The following is a 15304-nucleotide window of genomic DNA, read 5'->3' on the forward strand; positions in this document are numbered from 1 at the left end:
AAATTGAATAGCAATTAATTTGGAAAAAAAATAGATGAATATAAATAGAGCTGAGTAAAAGTACAAAAAAAAATTGTGAGGAAGAAAACTGGGTTTCCCAACACTGTGAAATGTTGTGAGGATAAATTATTTAAGTCAGTGAGGTATGACCCAGAAATAGAATTCAGTCTATGTGGAATATATGCTTACTACAAACCTGTGAGTTTGAGTAAGTTATTTAACAGGGGGAATTGGCATCATTGGGTAGTTCTTTGAGAAAAAATTAATCCTCACCTGGTTGTATTGTTGTTCAGTCGCTAAGTTCTGTCCAACTCTTTGTGACCCCATGGGCTGCAGCATGCCAGGCTCCTCTGTCCTTCACTATCTTCTAGAGTTTGCTCAAATTCATGTCCTTTCAGTTGGTGATACTATCTAACCATCTCATCCTCACCTGGTACCATATACCAAAATAACATCCAGCTGGATTAAATGGGTGAAATATGAAGCAAATGAAAATGTCAGAGGAAAATCCCTGTAGGCAGTCACTCAGCAGATGGTCACTGGGTCAGGTGTCTGCTCCCATGTGTCAGCTCTGACCTTGGAGGAGCTGCAGGTGCCCAGAGGAATGTGGACCAGCCTGGCTCTGCCAAGAGGAAGGCACAGATGCTGGGGTGGCATTGAGTGGATGGGTCTGCCCTGACGAGATCTGGGAAGGCCTCTGCAAGGAATGGAAGTTTGAACCTGAGAGAGCCCAAGCTGGTGAGACCAGGCAAGGAGCCCTCCAGACAGAAGGGCCATGTGTCTGAAGACCCAGAGGTCATGCCAGGTGGACTGAGGACAGAGATTGAGGGTGAGACCCGACACTAGTGGGGAGTTTGGCAGGAGCTGAAGCTTACAGGCCTTGAATAGCATGTGGAGCAGTTCATAGTAAATCTTGAAGGTTTGGGGGACTGACTGAAAACAGGGCAGTGCGCTGATGTGTTTGAAAGCCTGGACTGGGGGAGACAGGAGAGGGGTCCTAGGAAAGTGGTGGAGCACAGGTTGGACGTGGAGGTGACTTGGGGTTGGGATAGTGAAGTTGACAGACTCTGAGACATTTAGGAGCAGGATGAACGAGCTAGATGGATGGTCACAGTGGGCGCTGGCGCTCAGGACCCAGGTGGAGGGAGCAGAGGTTCAAGTGGTCTTCCTTGCCGCCACCCTATTTGAAATGACAGCCTCCCCACTCCTGGCAGGGTTTTTTTTTTTTCCTTTTTTTGGACCATGCTCTGTGGCACATGGGATCTTTGTTCCTCATCCAGGGATGGAACCCAGGCCCAGTACAGTGGAAGCATGGAGTCTTAACCACTGGACCACCAGGGAAGCCCCAGGATTTTTATTTCTTTGATTTACTAATATGTCCTCAGTTTCTAAAAACCGCAGTTGGCACCTGATGGGTTGGACAAGTTGTTGAACAAGTGAACTAATGAAGGATGAGTTCCAGATTTCTGGCTTGGGCAGTTGGGTAGATGGGGCTGACCTTTCCTAACACGGAGACCTTGGACCTGAGCAGGAGCAGGTGGGGAGGAAGGTGTGTCAGCTGATGGGCCCAGGGCTGTAGTATGTCAAGAAAGAGGAAGGAATCCAATGGCAAACACTAGACTAGGGAAATATTTACAACCAACAATGTGGACACCATCTTTAACATGTAAAGAGTCTGTGAAAATCGATCAGCAAAGATCACCGTTAGTAGACAAAAATGATAGTGTAAACATGAGTAGAAGATCCACAGAAGATAAAGGATACAAATATTTGGAAAAAAAATTCAGCCTTATTAATACTAAAGAATGCAAACTAAATCAGTATGATACTTTTTTCTCTCATTAAATAATTAACAATTTTAAATAATAAGAATAGCAATAAACTGGTCAGAGTGTAAATTTGTGCAAGAGTTTTTGGGAAGTAGTTTGGCACAGTATATCAAGTGTCTTAAAATGTTTACATCTTTTGATCAAATAATTGTTTCTGAAGTATATCTTAAGGAAGCCTGAGAAAAGCTAGCTTCCCCTGCCATGTACCTGTCTCCATCTGCCTGCTTGACTCAAACCCTGTCTTAATTGTGAAATACCCGAAGAGGGGCACAGGTGACAGACGACTGAAGACTGGCTGGGAATGCAGAGGGCTCTGTATGGGAACATTTTAACAACTGGAAAACTCATCAGTGAATTTTGTATTGAAATATTTGTTCTTTCTGTTGTGTTTCCAGATGAAGACCGTCAGTGTTGCCTTAGTTTTGTGCCTGAACGTCGGGGTGGACCCTCCAGATGTGGTCAAGACCACCCCTTGTGCGCGTTTGGAATGCTGGATTGGTAAGTGCAGGTCCCTCCCTTACCACCTGTCGCAGGGGTCACTGCATGGGGTTCTTGGCTTGGCAGAGCCTATCTTGGTCCACTGCAGGCCTGTGATTGGTTTGTGTAAATCTGAAGATTTTATCTCATCTTGCAGTTATATAACCTTTAAGGTATTTTAGATATATTTACTTACCATTTGCAATGGAGAGTGTCTCAGGAAAAATTGATTAAATGATGACTATTGGATTATATAATTTTCTCCTTTAAATTTGCCCTGCATCTGGTACCTAGTACTAGTTATATATACTTAAACAAACAAACAAACCAAAAAACCCTGAAGCACTGATACCTGCGCGCAGGTGCCTCAGTTGCGCAACGCAGAGTTCCACCTGCCTCTCTCCAGGAGGAGGCGGAGTTGTTCTTTGTTGTCGCCCTCCCAGAGCATCTTAGCACATTGTTGACTAGAAATGGTGCAGCACAACCCTCACTTGTTTCTGGAGAGAAAACATTAGGGAGAAAGCTATAGGCTCCTACCACTGACAGGACACTAGCCAAAGTTTTTTTCTGATGTCTTTTCTAAGTTAAGAAGTTCACTTCTATTCTTAGTTTGCTGATAGTTTCTGTTAGGAATCCATGTTGAATCTTATCAAATGTTTTCTCAACATCTAATGACATAATAACCGGGCTTTTCTTTTTTAGTCTGTTGATGGGGTGAATTATATAGATTGATCTTGTTGAGCCTTCTGGCATAAGCTTCACTTGTTTTATCTTTTTCATATATTCCTGGATTTGACTGCTAATATTCTATTAAGGAATCATGCATTTCTGCTTATGAGGGTTGTTGGTCGATAGTGTTCTCATCTTGCAACATATTTGTCTCGTTTTGGTAGCAAAACAATGCTGGTCTCATTAAACAAGTTGAGAGATATTCCCATCTTTCTTGTTTCAAGGAAGAGTTTGTATTGAATTGGGTATTATTTCTTCTGTAAATTTTGGTATAATTTACCAGTGAAGCCATCACAGTATGAGTTTCCTTTGTGTCCATCATTGGATTTTCAGCTTTCTCTTGTTGGTAGGATTGGGGCAATCCATACCCCACCTCTCTGCAGCTTTCTCTAGTCTAAACAAAAGCAGAAATTCCCTTTATCTGCTTTAAACAGTAAAAATTACAAATTGTTATAATCTGAATTGGGAAATAGGTTTTTTCCCCCACTTTACTTACCTGTTTCACTATTTGAAGGTATCTTAGGATGACAGCCTTTATCTCATAGCCTCCTGCCTGCAGCACAGGCCCCCTGTCCTCCCAGCCCGGTGACAGTAGCTGTTTTCTGTGGCCAGTTTTCTTAGATGCTTTCTTGGCCCTCTGCCATCCCTTGGTGACTGTGCCGATTGAAATTGACTTCTTATTAGCCACCACTGACTGTTTCCACTTCATTTACCCCTTGTCAAAGCTGCGTTTAATCAGTTGTTTTCTGTTTCCTCCCTCTGTTACTACTCTTCTGTTAGGTTTTTAGCATAAGACTTCTCAGCCCAGATCCCAGTGTGCACTCCTGGGGATTGTGTGGGTGTGGTGTCTGAGTAGAGAAGTGCACCTTCCGGGCTGAGGGGCTTTGGTTTTCATTAGATTCTCCAGGAATCCTTTGCTTTCTACACTCCTGCCCCCAAAGAGAAATCAAAGAACCCTCCCTCACATCTCACGTAGTCTCTTTGATCCGTATTTATGGGACAGTGTTAATAAAAATGCAGAGAATCCCTTACTTTCTTCTTGATGTGAAATCCAGCAAACGAATAGATTTTTTAATGTTATAGTCTTAAAATTTTTCTGAAGTTTAGATATGCAATCTACTTTGTAATCATTTCAATAGATTTTGAATTCAGCAGGGCATATTGCCTTTAGTGAGTTGAAAATTTTTCATTTGGCTTTTATTAAAAAGCAAGTCCTTATGGTGATTTCAACAATATGGGATAAGGGAGGGGGAAAGTCTTAGAGATTTGAATCAGCAAATTTGTAATGGTGTCTGGCAGCCTATGTGTTAATTTTTATTTTGAAAAAACATTTTCAAAAGTTGCATGTGGCGCTCTAAGCAGTTTTCTTCCTCATTCATTTGAAAGTGAGCTGCTGAAATGATGCTCCGTCACTTTGAAATCTATTAACGTATGGTTGCTACGTACAAGACTTTCTCTTTCATGACAACCTGGTCCTCACAGACAGGGGATTAACATGGATGTGCCACTACCGGGTAAGCCTTGGGTTGCATTTTCAGGGTTGCCACGTGTCCCCATAAGGTCCTTTACGGCACAAAGACTCTTTCCTGCTTCACACATTGTCCCTAATTTAGTTTCATTCAGCCTGGAACAGGCCTCAGTCTTTCCTTAACCTTTATGACCTTGACACTTAGAAGGTCATAGGCGCTCTGTTTAGCAGAATGTCCCCAGTGGTTCCTTGGGATTACATTTTGTTTATGCCTCTTTGGCAGGAGTGTCATGGAAGAGATCCACCTTCCCCCGTGGATCCTATCAGGTGGCACATGACTTTAATTTATCTCATTGCTGGGTATGTAGCTCTCTTATCATTTAATTAAGTTGATACCTGAACTTCAGCTGTAAGATTCCCCCCTTCCCTTTTGTAGTTAATAAGCATTTTGGGGGAAGAGGTGCTTTGTCTGTGTTAATGTTTCATCATCAGACTTTCAGTTTATTCGACTTGAACTCATGGCTTGGCTGGTGAGGCAGGGAGATCCAGGCTTGATGACAAATTGGTTCTGCCTTTTTCAGGATGGTATGCCTGGAGCATGTCATGGCTGGGAAAGGAGTCCTGAGGAAGACCCCTTGCAGGGCTTGGTACCTTCTAATAACCTAAAAAGATGCTCCCGTTTAGAAGGCAGCCAATCGATGTTTTATACTTGGTCTTAGCATTTTGTGCTCTGTTACCAGAAATCAAAAGGTTTTGCACTCATCATGACCTCAGCTTATTCATTCCAGCTATTTCACTCAAGCAGTCACTTAACCATTTGGGGCCTTGGTTTCCTCTGCAAAATGAAGCTGATAATGGCACCCACTTCTTGGCTGGAGGGCGATTAACTGGGACATGAACAGGGCTCAACTTGGGGACTGTTCACAGCCAGGAGCAGCCACCATCAGCCTGCACGCACCTCCCCACCCCACCCAACAGGCCAAGGTGCTGGGTAGGAACGTGAGCTGTTCCCACATCTGTACTGCCTCTGTTCCTTCTGTGAGAGGAACAGAGAGGGGAAAGAACCATGCTTCTGTGCATGGGGCTGGGTGGGGATTACGAGTTCATTGCTTTATGGCTGCAGACACACATCAAATGGCGAGACTGCTGGTCGAAACTGCCCTGATCGTAGGGATAAGGGGTCTGGAAATTTGAAAAATAGGCAAATTCTTACTTTCTAGTCCCTTTTTGTGTACCTGTGTGCCTACAGTCTCCACACATGTTGGGGAGAGTCCTACTTCCAGAGGCTCAGAGGATGTACCTGAGCGTCCCTGAAGTGGCCCTTTAGGTTTTCTTGTGGTGCCAGGATACGTAAGTAGAGGATGCACTGTGCTACCCAGCAGTGACAGCCCGCCCTCCCTGCTGGGCTGCTGCACAGCCAAGGCCCAGATTCCAGCTCCAGCGAGGGAGGCGGAAAGGCGCGTGGGCCCCAGCTTGCCCAGCAGGAGTGGGTGTGCGGACATGGGTGCCGCCCCTCTGTCCCTCTAGACAGTAAGATGCTGTTTTATTTCATGGAGGCAACGCTCAGGGAAGCAGGGGAGAGGCTGTTTTGTTTTATGGCCCCACATTAAACTAAAAACAATCCCACTAAAGAGGAGCACTTCTGTACCTGAGAGGATCAGTGTTTGAAAGCGGAGTGTAGATGAGCTGAGCGCTGAAGGGGAGGGAGCGTCATTTAGCCTTGATGTCGTTTGCATCTATTAGCTGTGTTTCAGAGGTAAGATGGCTGTGAGTTCACTGGATGCTTGGGAATTCTCTTATCCTAAGAAAATATTTGGAAGGCACTTTGTTTTTCTTCTTAGAGAAAAGCATTTTCTTCTTCCCTCCACATGGGGATATTAAGAGACCTGTGTCGATGAGCTAAAAATAGTGGTAGAAAGCCTTTGCGTGCAGCTCTTGGTTTTACAGACATTTTCACAGCCTGTCGTCTGATCCTTATATCAGACTTGGACTTGACAGATAGTTGAGTTGGTCAACAGATGTTAGGTGGAGACCTACCTGTTAACTGCAGAGGTATCTATAGGAATGTAGTCATGCTTCTTAGGATTTAGTGTTAGAAAAGACCAGCACAAGAGAGAAGGCAGTGGCACCCCACTCCAGTACTCTTGTCTGGAAAATCCCATGGACGGAGGAGCCTGGTGGGCTGCAGTCCATGGGGTCGCTAAGAGTTGGACACGGCTGAGTGACTTCACTTTGACTTTTCACTTCCATGCACCGGAGAAGGAAATGGCAACCCACTCCAGTGTTCTTGCCTGGAGAATCCCAGGGACGGGGGAGCCTGGTGGGCTGTCGTCTATGGGGTCGCACAGAGTCGGACATGACTGAAGCGACTTAGCAGCAGTAGTAGCAGCACGAGAGAGACAGGCCCCTCGAACTCAGCAGACATGGTGGAGTTGAAACAGGCCATATGGGGAGTTGGGGTCTGCACGGGGAGGTGAGAATGAACCCTGGGAGGAGAAGGAGCTGGCTGTGGGCACAGCCCTGGGAGTGCTTGCTGGGCTTGTCTGGGCCTTGCTGCTGGATTCTGGGTGCACCCTGTGCCTGCACCTAGGCCTCTTGCTCTTATGACTTTTGGTTTAAACCTTGTTCATATTTCAGCGAAGAAATACTTAGGAAATGTCCACTAAATACAAGCTATGGAGAAGTACAGATGTTCCTTGAGCAGTGAGTTCTGCATGTTTTTAAATTTTTAATTTGTGTTAAAGTATAGCATATGTGGGGTTCCCAGGTGGTGCTACTGGTTAAAAAAATCCACCTGCCAGTGCAGGAAATGTAAGAGATGCGGGTTCAGTCCCTTGGTCAGGAAGATCCTCTGGAGAAGGGAATGGCACCCTACTTCAGTATTCTTGCTGGGAAATCCCTGGGACAGAGAAGCCTGGAGGGCTACAGTCCATTGGGTCCCAAAGAGTTGGCATGATTGAGCATCTGTGCATAGCATGTGTATAGGAGGGTACACTGATCCAAGTGTATAGTTGATAACTTTTCCCAAGCTGAGCAGACCCAGATCAAGAAACAGTATTATCAGTGGCTCAGAAGCCCATCTTGTCTGTTATCACCTTCTAGTCATCCCAGCCCCAAGCCTCCACTGTTTTGACAGAGTCTGTTAGCTCTGCTGATTTTGCATGTTATCTAAGTGGGAGCATTCAGGAGGCACCGTAGGCCTTTTGTGGGGAGTGACATCATAGAAGCAGTATTTTAGAAGGATTCACTATGCTGGTTGGTCTCCAGGTGGGTTGAGAGGAGACAGGTCAGTGAGCCCTACTGCGCTCCCTGCCCTCTGCCCTCTGTCCCCTGTAGCATCTTTGGGAACTGACTGGGAGCAGGGAATCTCTATAGTGTCAACATGAGAAGCTGCTGGTGGGACCAACACCACCATAGTTGATGGTGGTGGTGACCATCATGTAATGACCAGTGTAGGCGTAGTGATGGAGAGCAGGCTCTTTTGAAGGAAAATTGGGTAGGACGTGGTAGTCAGGTTGTGTAAATGTGGAGAAGATGGGAGGTTAAAAAAAAGACTCCACTTCTTGCATTGGCTGAATGCCAGCACCACCAAGAACCTTTGTGACCTTGGACCAAGTTGTCTGACCACTTTAAGCTTCAGCTTTCTCTTCTTTGTTATGAGGTATGTTGGACTAAGTCCATGTCAATGTCAAGTTCTAAGCATCATGAAATACAGAGGGTTATGCTGAAGAGCTTGCAGGCAAGATTTATGAAGAGCTAAAATTTTATACAAACGCCAATTACCGTCTACTTTTCCTTCTTTCCATTTATCCACCCACCCACCCACCCACCCGCCTACTCACTCACTAATCCTTCATTCATTAAGTAGAAACCTGTGAAGGCATTTGAAGAGAAGTGTTTTGTTCAGATAGAACTACAATTTTAAATTTACTTCACCCCATGTCAGATTGACAAAATTGTCAGCAGTATCCACCTGGGATTTTGTTTTAGTTCACTTAAGTTGTTTAGTTGTTTATTTTAGTAAATGTCACATTAAATGCACCATTTCAGTTGTCCTCATCCTTTCCCTCTCTTCCCCTCTCCCCTCCCATTCCCTGTCATATTATTGGGAGGAAACCATAAAACTTAATTGACCACAGCGACTCCTGTGGTTTGGATGTGACAGCTTCACTTTGTTGATAGTAGCCTGATGGACTACTGTAGCTGTCCCTGCTCCCCCCTCAGGTGGCCGTATTTTGACCCAAGACCGGGGGAAGAACAGTGCGTGCTGCTGTGGGGCTGCCACTGCTGATGAGGGCTGTGGGTGAGGTGCATGGAGAAGCACGGTGCGGCTCTCTCCGGTTCCCACACGCTTTTGACATGCCACCCCGGGAGCAGCCAAGGGAGGAAGGGGCAGGTGGGGCCGGGCTTTCCAGAGGGTGCAGTCTGAGGACAGGGTATATGTTTCACCTCCCCACCGTGGGCCTTTGGAACTCCCTCCCTCCGGTTGTCTTTGTTGTGATTCTTTAGAGGATGTGTCTAAGAGCTGCCCCTGATCAGTGTGACTTCTGGACAGGCCTTTATCTGTTTACAGAGGAAACCATTTCTGTTCTCTTAGCCACAGATTAGCTGTGGCCAGAGCGCTGACCACAAGGTCACTGTGTGGAAGTGAGGGTACAGAAGTTAGAGGCTTTCAGACCAGCTGGCAGTTACTCTGTTGGTCTTCACACCCAGGACATAACCAGCTATTTGATGGCTTCTATTTGTTGAAACTGTTTTCTGCTTCCTTTTGCATTGTTAAACAGTTTTGTTATTGTTGTTCAGTTGCTAAGTCTGAACTCTTTGTTGACCCTATGGACTGCAGCACGCCAGGCCTCCCTGTCCTTCACTATCTCTTGGGGTTTGCTTAGATTGTCCATTGAGTCAGTGATATTACCTAACCATCTAATCCTCTGCCATCTCCTCCTTTGTCCTTCAAGCTTTCCCAGCACCAGGGTCTTTTCCAGTGAGTCATCTCTTCGCATCAGGTGGCCAAAGTATTGGAGCTTCAGAATCAGTCCTTCCAGTGAATATTCAGGATTAATTTCCTTTAGGACTGACTGGTTTGATCTTCTTGCAGTCCAAGAGACTCTCAAGGTCTTTTCTAGCACCACAATTTGAAAGCATCAGTTCTTCAGCTCTCAGCCTTCTTTATGGTCCAGCTCTCACATCTGTACGTGACTAGTGGAAAAACCGTGGCTTTGACTAGATGGACCTTTGTTGGCAAGTATATCTCTGCTTTTTAATACACTGCCTAGGTTTGTCATTGCATTCCTTCCAAGGAGGAAGCATTTTTTAATTTCATGGCTGCAGTCACTGTCCTCAGTCATTTTGAAGCCCAAGAAAATAATCTGTCACTGCTTCCACCTTTTCCCCTTCTATTTGCCATGAAGTGATAGGACTGGATACCATGATCTTAGTTTTTTGAATATTGAGTTTTAAGCTGGCTTTTTTTACGCTCCTCTTTCATTCTCATCAAGAGCACCATAGGTGCTAAAATGACAAATGTGGATGAAAGGAAACAATCACGGGACCAGTAATAAAACCAGTTTTCCCTAGAAAGATGGAGAGTTGTGGTTTCTTCGCCTCCAAGGAGGCTTAGTAGTTCTGTAAGTCAGGCTAAACAGAGGTAAACCTCAGGCTCTGTTGTGTTGTCTTTAGTCACAGGTGACTTTGAATTGTCTAAGAGGAAACTCTGAAAGAGAGGTTTAGCGAGGAGGAAATGAACAAATAAAAAACTTTCTCCTTCTCATTGCTTTCCCAGATCCTCTGTCGATGGGTCCTCAGAAAGCTCTGGAAACCATTGGTGCAAATCTACAGAAGCAGTACGAGAACTGGCAGCCAAGGGTAAGCTCTTTATTTGCTCTTCTTTTTCTTTCTTACGGAGAAATCTAGTTTCTTGCTTTCAAACAGTCTTTGAATCCAGATTCTCTCCTCGTACAATCCAGTGATGGGACACTCGTTACGGCAGGCCTGCCTCCCTCTTCTGTCTGTTGACGTGCTCCATAGATTGATAAGGAAGCACATGCCTTAGTGTGTCTTTGATTGGATGGTCTAATTTTTATTTTGCCTCAGCTTTCCCACGAAATGTTTAGGAAAAAAGTATTTTTCATATTACTCTTAAATCGCGGTTTTTATTTTGCTCAGAAAAAGTATTTTCAGTAATACTCTGTAACCTCAACTAGTTATAGCTATTTCTGCCATCTTCAATTTTCAAATAGTTGAGAAAAAAAGCAGTCAACATTCAAACGATGACACCTATCATATGCTTTGTCTTTGAATCAAAAGATAAGGTTCTTTTTAAGGAGACAGTTACCAATTACTGGGTCTTTTGTTGCCTATATCTTAAACTTTTTTTAAAGAAAGAAATGTGGCATAGAATATAACTGTGTCAAATTGCCTTTAAGATCTGAATTTATTTGTAAACTACCCAAAGACCTATTTTCTTTAGTCTTTCTCATTAACTAGTTTGAAGATTTAATAATTCTAATAGAAAATTAGAAATCTGGGGTGTTTATGGAGATTCCTTTCCATACAGCTTTGTGTGATGCTGGTTCTGGAATTTTCTACAGGACGGAATGGGATGGGGGGGTGGAGGTTTGAGCGAGTGGCACTGTCATCGTGCCTCCTGTGGGCCTTCGCTTCTGCTTTTAGGGTCATGAGCCTAATGGGAGCCAACATCTCAGAGAACCGGCGAACATTTGCCTGTTTAGGATTTTTGTTTGTGGATCATTTATCCATGTGATCTGGAATTCGGGAATTCCTCATGGATTATTTACATTTCTAGAGAAGAGAATAGCCAGGAATGAATATATTCCTGCCTGTGATGGTGCCCTTGATAATTTCTGCTTTTGCTCACGGTGTCAGGTGACTAATGTCATGAAACATCTCCATGCCTCAGGTGTATCCTTGTGCTTTGCATCTCTAACTTGTCAAGTCAGTAATAATGGAGTCTTATTCATTTTCTTTTTAAATTTATTTTTGGCTGTGCTGGATCTTCATTTCTGCTGCAGGCTTTCTCTTGTGTCAGAGAGCAGGGGCTAGTCTCTAGTTACGGTGTGTGGGCCTCTCATTGCTGTGGCTTCTCTTGTGGAGCACAGGCTCTAGGCTTGCAGGCTTCAGAAGTTTTGGACTCAGTGGTTGCAGCTCTAGGACTCCAGAGCGCAGGCCCAGTAGTTGTGCTGCATGGGCTTAGTTGCTCCGTGGCATGTGGGATCTTCTCAGATCAGGAATTGAACCCGGGTCTCCTGCATTGGCAGGTGGATTCTTTACCACTGAGCCACCAGGGAAACCTCTTGGATTCTTGTTCTTAACTTAGAATTCTTAGTAGAGAGTTTCATCTATGTCTAAAGGTTTTGCTTTTTCCTCCCTCAGATTTGTTACTCTTGATGGCTTATACGAAAATTCAGTAGCATTTTTCTTTAGAGTGCAGTGTGTTTGGGGCTTGGATGAGGACCAGTAAGATTTAGATGGTGTGGTCCTTTAAAAATAGTTGAGATGCCTGGTGTTATCAGTAGAAAATAGCTTCTTTGAGGAGTTTGAAAGTACTCCAGGCTAGATAGGCACTTAGGGGTGAGTGCTCTCAGAGGCTCAGACACGCCGTACGGTCCATGTGGGACAACATGCACAGGTGACACTGGAAGATGTGGTGCTCCCGGCAGATGGAAGGCTGAGAACCAGCACTGCTACAGTGTAAAAGAATGCCTTTCTGACTTAGCTACTTCTGACCTTCCTCTGGGTTTGACTTTCTGTTTTCTCTTTGCTAGACACATTTAAGAAAGAACATTACCCGATCAATTCAGATCTACTGATTGTATTCTTCATAGGAAGGGTCTCTGCTGGTTTAATTCTTTCTTCCTTTTAAAGAATTACTACATAGAAGATACAGTTTTTCAGAATGCATGTTTAATATATCAAGGCAATTTATGTTTATTCCATTTGGTGTGATTTACAGGTTTTTTTTTTTTTTTCGTGTGCTAAGAGTTGATTTACTACTAGCTTTATTATTAGTTTAGCTTGGTAGGAATCAGCAAGTTCATGCTAGCTAACAGTAAATGGAATCTTCTAAAGTAGGATCATTATTATTTTTAATCTAAATTACTGTCTGTAAGCAAAGCTCTTCCATGCTATCTGGAAGAGGCATTAGCATGTAAAGCAGGCAGCATTTATATAGAAAGAAATGATTGCAGAGCCCAAAAGGACAGTGTGGAATCACACATAGGACTGAGAAATTACCTTCCCAGGACACAGGTGGCCAGCAGTGGTACAAAGGGGTGTAGTCCTCTGGAAGGATGGTTGTTAGTCTGAGAAAATTTGTTAAGGTTAATGGGATTTCAAGATCTCCAAAGTAACTTTTTGAAAGAGAGATGGTTCAAAGGGCTGGTGAGGGAGAATATTTCCAGATTATTGGAAGCCTTGGCAAAGGTGCCAATATACTAGTGCGGTGGGATTCCATCTGGGTTGATTTATAAAGTAGAGTTGGAATAAAGGATCAGCTGTAGCCTAGTAAGAAGCAATTCATGCAACAGGATGGTATCTTTTTGCCTGCATTCAGGAAGCAGAACCACAACAATGAATACTCAATGTTTTCTTTTTTGAATGCCAAGACCATTACATTCATTTTTAAGTACTATAAAATGTTTACAGTGTTTCTGCTACAAACAGTTAGTGGGACTTGTGTATTTCAGAGACAAGCCTAAGGTAAGGGTGCAGCCAGATACCTGACTGACTGACTGGTGTCAGTCATGGGGCTGTGCCGCATGCACTGGGCAGTAATGGTACATGTCCTGATGCAAGTGCACACTTCTCTGCCCTGCACACCTTCACGTGGGTTTACAGGAGGGAAGGAAGCCTGGCATCTGATGGAGTGGTTCTCAGAGTGTGGTGGCAGCCTCACGCTGCCTCATAGAGTTTGCGCCAAACAAAAGGCAGTCACCAAGCTCCGATGTTTACGTGTGGGCGCCTGCTTTCTAACTATAAATCAGGGTCCTTTGAAACATTGCAGAGCGAAACACACACCATTTCATTGCACTCTACAGGGCTCTCGAGTTTTCTGCAGTAATAAAGAGAGGTTGATTGCATCTGCAATAAAACAATGGGAACGTTATTAAATTTCTAGACCTTTGATGTTGATACCCATAGATCTGGTTTTCTCTCTCTCTCTCTGTATCCTGTACTGCAAGACTCACAAAGGTTGGGCCACTGGAAATAAGGTCATTTTCATTAGTGTTTGTGGAAATCCTCAGAGGCCTCCACATTGCCGTGGAAGGGAGCAGGCTGGGGAATCCTGGCGTCTCCCTCCCTTCCAGGGAGCGCAGAGGATAAACTACTGGAAGCGTGTGAGCGTCATCAGAGTGGTCCTTTGATGAGCTGATTTCCTTCCTGGTGTTAAAATCCTTCTAGTTTTTCCTCCTAGTAGAAAGCTTCTACTTTTCTAGCTTTGATTGTTCAAGATTAAACATTTTGATAAAGGTGTTTTGGGGTGAAGAAGGAGTTTAGAGAAACCTTGATGATGATGTTTTTGTCTGAAGCTTCCAGAGTATCTGGCCCAGATTTCCTTGCCAGGCCAATTGAGCCCCCCCTTTTCTAAATAATTTATCAGTTTGCCACAGGTGAAATATTTCTTCTGATTAAATTTAAGACTTTGCCTTATTACCTTGTAGGTACATAAATTTGTGTTTCTGCGGGAGCTTGAAGGAAAAATGCCAACTGTTGTTTCAGCTGAAAATCCTGCAGTTAAATAAACCTCACTCAGTTCATAAGTCTCAACTGAAAGTTTTATTGGGAGATGGATCAGGAGATTATAAAGCTGAGCATCTACAGTGAAGAATTTATCTTTTTAAGACTTACAAACAAATTGGGGGTTCTGGCAGTTTAGTACAAGGAGTGATTTAGGCACTAGGGCCAGGGGAAGATGGCAAACAAAGGGTCCTGTTGCTCTCCTGTTCTTTCCCCAAAGAGTTTCCAAACCACCATCAAGACCACAGCACCTTTCCTTGGGCTGTTTTCCTGGGTGGCTTGAAAACAAATGTAGTGGGAATATTCATAACTTCCTAAGGTAAGTGAAGGCATTTAGCAAGACTTCCAGTGCCAGCAAGTGTCTGAAGTGACCCTTACTTAGCCCATTATGTCCTGTGTGCGTACCTGTGAAAGGGGATGAAGAGTGCCCTGTGGTGCTTTGCTGTGATGCACCCTTCTCCAGCCAGCCTTGGGGACTCGTGCAGTGGTTGGGGGGGCTCCAGGAAGCCAAGGTGCTCCACAACCTCAGTTAGTCCTCTGCGGACTGTTCTTAGGTACCACATGCAGGACATTTGCTGCATGGCACGTAGCAGAGGCTCAATTTCAGCCTTGCCTTCAGTTCATTGTGCCTCTCAAGTCTATCAGGTGGTCAAGGGATGAAAGTTGGAAAGTTGGTTTTGCTGTTAGAAAGACGCATTTTCAGAGTGTTTCCCACCAGGCGGAGTATGTATAGGGGTAGGCGTCTGCCTGGAACAAAGTGACCCTCCACCACCTGGTCCATCATCAAAGCAGAGATAATTGTGTTTTAAGTGACCATTGCCCTTTCCTTCAGTGTTGGTCACAGAGTTGCCTGCATCTTCTCAGAGCATGTGCAAATGAACTGCAGCCATGATTGTACCTTGTGGTGGAGGAGAGAGTTTGGAGGAAAGGGGAATGACAGGGCCAGTGGACAGCTTTCTTCACGTTTTGGGCATTTGTTGGCTTATCTTTGGGGTTTAGGCGCAGCTGCTGTTGGCAGACCCTAACACTGTGCAGCAGTGTTTCC

General features: G+C 44.4%; 1 protein-coding gene across 2 annotated transcripts in view; it reads left to right on the forward strand.

Annotated features, from left to right (window-relative positions):
• Window positions 1-15304, forward strand: part of RPTOR (regulatory associated protein of MTOR complex 1) — a 324607-nt gene that overhangs the window by 71773 nt on the left and 237530 nt on the right. For both annotated transcript variants that reach the window (XM_086356543.1, XM_086356544.1), the window contains exons 2-3: window positions 2225-2327; window positions 10286-10368. In XM_086356543.1, coding sequence (XP_086212669.1) covers window positions 2225-2327; window positions 10286-10368 — 186 coding nt within the window. The remainder of the gene's footprint in view (window positions 1-2224; window positions 2328-10285; window positions 10369-15304) is intronic.

The sequence above is a fragment of the Bos grunniens genome, chromosome 19, assembly GCF_055505025.1.
Source record: "Bos grunniens cultivar Pamir isolate PY7600 chromosome 19, Bosgru_T2T1.0, whole genome shotgun sequence".
In the NCBI taxonomy this organism is placed as follows: domain Eukaryota; kingdom Metazoa; phylum Chordata; class Mammalia; order Artiodactyla; family Bovidae; genus Bos; species Bos grunniens.